General features: G+C 38.2%; 1 protein-coding gene across 1 annotated transcript in view; it reads left to right on the forward strand.

The window, feature by feature from the left end:
* The window catches only part of LOC149029096 (ALG6, ALG8 glycosyltransferase family), a 31874-nt gene extending 26323 nt beyond the window's left edge, over positions 1 to 5551 (forward strand). The window contains exon 4 of the mRNA XM_089140378.1: positions 4479 to 5551. Within this exon, the coding sequence (XP_088996504.1) occupies positions 4479 to 4879 (401 nt within the window). The 3' untranslated portion in view covers positions 4880 to 5551. The remainder of the gene's footprint in view (positions 1 to 4478) is intronic.
* Positions 5552 to 6000: the final 449 nt, after the last annotated feature.

Here is a 6000-nt window from a genome sequence, read left to right on the forward strand (position 1 = left end):
ATGAATAAATCTGTCAATAAAATCTAAAGAAAGAGCAGTAGGAAAGGGATCTGCAAATCTTCAAAAGAGATGGTTAGAGGAAAGGCATCAGATCTCCAAGGTGATAGAATCAATGAAATATCCAAATGCAAATTACCCAAACTCATGAGATCAAATCAAACAATAGACATAAAACATGAACTCAGAGAAATGCAGAGTGAAAGAAGAGTAAGGGAAGCGCCTAGAAACTAAGGCAAAACCAATGAGACATCTTGAAAACTATGTTTATTAGTACAGCCATTATCAGACTAACAGTCTCAAATCAATTACACGAATCAGTGAAAGGGACATTGAAGGATCATGGATAGGTTGAATGTTCAAGATTTTAATGGCACTGTAGCAAACTGTGAAGGGTCATGAACCAAATAAACTCCAGAGGATGAATCAATGTTTTGTGGGGAGGGAAGAGAACTGATTGGGTAATGAACCCATAACATATTCAATCCATCAAGAGATGGTCAATGGATAATCAGGTATGGTCAATCATATGCTTGGATTGCTATTCTTTTAACAGGCGAACCTAGACCCCTGCATATAAAACGAACCATATACCTTGTGTCTCTGCTTCTTGTTGAGAGATGAGAGATAATCAATTTGCTTATCTATTTAGAAACTCTTTTTTTAAATTTCCTTCCAATTTCTATTAGTGATCTTTACAAATCAAAGATAGATCAGAACCATTAGCTCATGACAATGCAGAAGTAAATGAAATTCACTCTCATTTTCTTTTCCTCTTAGTTCTGATGAACCACTTTATATTCTTAAGAACCTATTCTCATTCAACCACAGAATGTTGGAGCTGTAAGCGAGGAAATAAACTTACTGTATTACTTCGATGCAAAGGGTTTGGCTCTTTTAAGAATACAAGTCCTGCTTCGGTAGTCACCAGCACTTGAACCACCTGCTGTGCTGCCAAAGCAGGAAATGAAAATACGCTGCGACCTGCAAACTTAGTTATTAACAACAAAGAAGAGGAGAGGTAGAACAGAGATTAAGATCATACTTTGATCCATGTCTGTCGCACAGGACCAAGATGATCGATCTAGGACAGCTACTGCGGGGGGCGGAAGCAAACTTAGTTACATACAGAAAGGGAGATAGAGAGCAAAACAAGACTGCACTCTGTCGCAAAGTATACCTAGCAGATCGAGCAAAGGAGAAACCCCAGCAAGAGAGCAGAGAGCACAGTCAGTGAGAAACATTGGGAGGGTCTGGAGTGAGATGAGAGAGCAATGAGAATTGTTCTTAGGTTTTTCTTAAAAAAAAAAACGTGATTTTACTGTATGCCCTTAGTTTGAAACATTTGAGTCACTTGAATTTAAAGGTTTACCGCAAAAACGAAATGAATTAATGGTCCATGATCCATAATAGACTATTTCTGGCCTGTGATCCATAAAATGTCTATTATGGATTCTGGACTTTTTTCTATTCTTTTAAATAAAATTATCATAACGGATACCAAACACAAACAAAAATGGAAAATCATGGGAAAATGAGAATGAGAATTGATACCAAAAAAGCCCGTAATCTTATGAAAACCAAAACTGACTATAATTAGAAACAACTATAATTCAGGCAACAATGCAAATTACAAAATAATAAATAGTAACTACTAAAATAGAAACAAAACAAAAGTTCTTAATCTCCCAGGAGTTAAACCTTCGCTTAATCTGATCGTGGGCCCCACAAATCTACCAAGGATATTTTCACTGATGTCAAATATGGGCCTGACAGTGTTCACATAGACGGTGATTTGGCCTCTTTTTAGTCCTTATGGAAGACCAACTAGGTTAATTGGGCTGCTTGGGATGGCTTGGTCCAATGGTGGTCACATTTGGTCCTGGTTCCATGCACTTCTGTCCAGCCTTTGACTCTACATCAGCTGGACCTCTGTCAAGTTGTTGAACAGTGGTTCTTGTAATGTGCTTGATGAAACCATTAGGGGCAAGATTGAGGTAAGTGGAATGTGATCAGATAAGTTAACTGGTCTCGTCCAACTTGATGCTGATTGCAATAAACAAAAGGTAATTAGGGTGGTCATGACTAGACGAATCAGAAGTGATAGCAGACGTTGTGACCCAATCAGTGAAGAGATTAAACCTAGAGATAAGGAACCTTAAAATTCAACAAATTCAACCGTCTTATTAGCCGAAAATTGGATCGAGTTGCTATGGTAATGACCAAGATGTTTTCCAAAAAACAACTTATGATTAACTGATACAAAATTTGTTGAACAAGAAAACTTACCTGGAGAGATTCTTGAAATTGCACAAATTTGACCATCAGAATAGGCCAAATATTGGATCAAATCCTGTGGTAGTGGGCAAGATGCCTTAAAAAACCGGCAACTTTGGATGAGCTGAGACAAATCCCTAATTTGTTTAGGGCAAGAAAAACTTGTCAATCAGAAAGAGCTGCTGACCAGTGGAGCATCCAAAAATTTAGGATGAAATCAATATTGCAAGAATGGGAGACTTGATTGCCAAAAGAAAAAAAATGGGCAGTAACCACTATTCTTAGTCAGAAAAACATCTTTGGATGAGGTGGAGGGAGGGGAGCTAGTAGATCTTGAAGAGATCAACTTGTAGTGTTGAGAGAGCTACAAAAAGAAAAGTATTTTAAAGACATCACCTCAGAGAGTTACCTTCATAGTACCCCTTGTGGACACTAAAAACTGGCCAATCACCACTGGCGATGATGATAAAGTTGAATGTGCATGGAATCTCATCTATCTCAGACAATTACCTTCCATTTTTAGTTGAAAATCCAGCCTTGGAACCTTCCATTTCCTTGAAAGGTACCTGATGAACAATCCAAATGGGTCTTAGGGATGTGCCTGAGGCCAATAAGACCTAAGGAGCCTCTTGGTGCTCCGAGACCCCCCATGGTTCTCATGGGTTCATGAGACTCATCCCTTAATGTGGTCCAGACAGGCTAGAAGGCTACTGCACCACTTAAAGAAAGACAAGAAGAATCTCTTGTGGGGTCTACAACTATAGGAAACGATAAGAATTTCTGGTGGGGGGTCTACACGAACAGGAGACCGGGAGCCCAGTACATTTAATTTTTAATTCATCTTGCAGTCCTATTTTCTATTTTCCAGTTGCTAGTTTAGGACACTGTCAAGTTAGTTTCACTTTTTTTGTCACTTTGAGGAGCAAGCTACTGCTATATATATTTGTGACAACCTTAGAAGCCCAACCCCATGATTAATGAAGTTGATTTTGAGATTGTTTTGTGCAAATTGTTTGTCCTATTGTGATGATGAAGGGTTGATAAGCTTGGCTGAGAGAAGAGATTCCTTATACCCCTTTATATTATACTCCTACTCTACTTGAGTTTTCTGTCCTGCTGCTGCTGTGGCTTTGTTAAGTGCTGGAGTGCATCTTGAATACTAGCATTGAGCCCCCTCTCAAGGCCAAACCTTTTACTGCTACATCAAGTTGAAGCAGAACATTGGTTGTCCTTTGGCTCTACTGTGCTGCCCATATTGCTCCACCAAGTTTGAGTACTGATATATCTGTAACAATAGTGTATTCAACGGAGTTTTGGAGGGTCAAACTATATCTACAAGCATGACTCTTGATTGTTTGATGTCCTAAATTCCAGTGGTCTGGAAGTTCTGTCCTAACCTTCTAATTTTGATTCCTGTCCACATCTCGGCAACCAGACATTACAACAAGTTGAAATGTGGAGCTTAGCCCTAGTTCAGGATATAAAAACTGGATTTTTGGTGGTTGATCCAATTTCCTGATTTCTAATGCTCAGTAGAAATTCCAGATTTTGATATGATAAATCATTACTAGAATAAAAATAATGGTAGAATAGTCATTTGTTTTGACACCTAGATACCTTTTCCTTTCAAAGTAATTATGACAGCATGATCATATACACCATTTGACTGGATGTTAGCTCATTTTTTTGGGTACATAAACGGGGCGAAGCCCATTAACTCCTTTAATATTAATCAGATTTAAATAATTTTGGATTTGATGGTAAACTGGTTTTGTGTTGTATCTAATACAAAAACATCTCATGTAACAATAAAATCATTTGAACAATCAAACTTCTTAGAGAAAAAGAACATTTTCTAAATTGAGAATATTTAATTACTGGAGATGAGATCATATTTTTCTAAGAATGTCAAAACCAGATCTGAGACTGCGTTACCATGGGTCCATGACAATGATTATACTTTTTATTGCTTCAAACTTCAAATATTTTGCTTATTTGGTTTTGCTGTCTTCTAGTTCTATGTTAGTTTTTGATGATTTGTGGTTTAATATTGCCTTGGACGACTTGATGTGGGTCAATGTTCTTTTTCTTTTTTCTCGATGAGTAATGAAGGAGCTGTCTAATGTGGCATAGTTTGGATTCATGAGTCGCTGATTTATTTTTGAACCTCCAGACGCTAATTATGTCTTTCCTTTTTAATGCAGTGTCCTGCTACTCGTTGTTCCCTCTTCTATTTGAAGCTAAAGAATATCCAATAAAGGTTTTATTGTTGCTATTACACTCTCTTCTCATTTGGGCTGGATTCTCATATGAGTTTAGCAAGACTGCAGCAGCAAAAGCATCACTCACCCAGAAAAAGGACGGCATAGTGCAATCAAAAAGAGATTCGGTTGCTGTCAAAGCAGGTCGGCAACACATTGTTGGATGGGTTGGCATGTGTTATTTATTGGGTTTATTATTTGTTGATGTATGGTATCAGTTTCTGCACCATTTGTTTCTTGCTGATAGGCTTCCCTTTTTACCCCTGATGTTGATCTCAATATATTGTGCATTAGGGATCACTTACTCCTGGATTTGGCAGCTAAAATTGATTGTTAGATGTTGATGGGAGAATTGGTTTAAATATTTGTTTTTGAGAAGTGGTTGCACAGCAGAACCTGTTTGAAGAAACAGCATATAACATGTGAATGACTTTGGGAATAATGGTTGCCAATCCCTGTGTAACTAGGCTTCAGTAGTCACTTCACCCACAAAAAGGAATGCATAAGCAGGAAAGTGGCTAACAACGGCAGTCAGCAATGAGATGCACAACTTTTGGTTATGGATAAGTGAGAGGAGGGAGTGAATCTCTCCAAAATGGTTAAATGCTTTTATTTTGATGAAATTATAGGACCAATATGAGTTTAGTTTTGCTACCCACATGGTAGGGAAAGATCTGTAACATCCATGGGGAATGGGTTCCACTCCTAAAAAGCATGGGTCTTGAACCTCACAAGTTGGTTCCATACTCTCATGAAAGATAAGAGATCTGTCCGCATCCATGTCTTAGTTGATCTAGACACGAAAAGTAACTAAAACGAAGGAAACGAACTCTTATGAAATCCTTTGACCTCTTGTAGGTTCTTCCCTCTGGCCTTTCTAGACAGTCACTTGAAACAATTGATGGAGATTTACAGCCTTTTCAAGTGGGAATGGTAATCTTGAATCCTCTAGCTGCCCAAGCCTTTACTTTTAGAGAACGTGGTACGGATGATCAAATAGAAGCCTATCAGGAATTGCCTGGTTACGAACCAAGCCAACCTTCAGTAGAAGATCGAACGATTCCCACAACATTGGCTGATTATAGCTGGGTCACAAAAGAAGTAAAGGTCACCAATGATGTAAAAGCAATATTCAATTTTTTTGAGTACAGGGGAGCTTTTACATGTAGTGGGGGCAGGGGATACTATGACATATACCAAAGTTGAGATCTTGTACCTATCAGAGTAGAGGATTGTGCTTCCCTCACATTCTTTTTACCACATATTTAGGAGATGTCGTATAAATGTTGTCAGTGCTCAGAGATGGGATTTTCTCTTTTCTTAAATGAGTGGATCAGATATGTAAGAGGTAGCACAATCCTCTACTTGTGGGGTTAGAGAATTTGAACTCTGTGAAAACAAGAGACAGTTGAAGGGATGATCTCTTTGCTTAGAAGTGTTGGTCATTGCCAATTGAGCAATTTTT

This window comes from Hakea prostrata, chromosome 1 (genome assembly GCF_041222555.1).
Source record: "Hakea prostrata isolate BN-2017 chromosome 1, UWA_Hpros_2, whole genome shotgun sequence".
Classification (NCBI taxonomy): Eukaryota; Viridiplantae; Streptophyta; class Magnoliopsida; order Proteales; family Proteaceae; genus Hakea; species Hakea prostrata.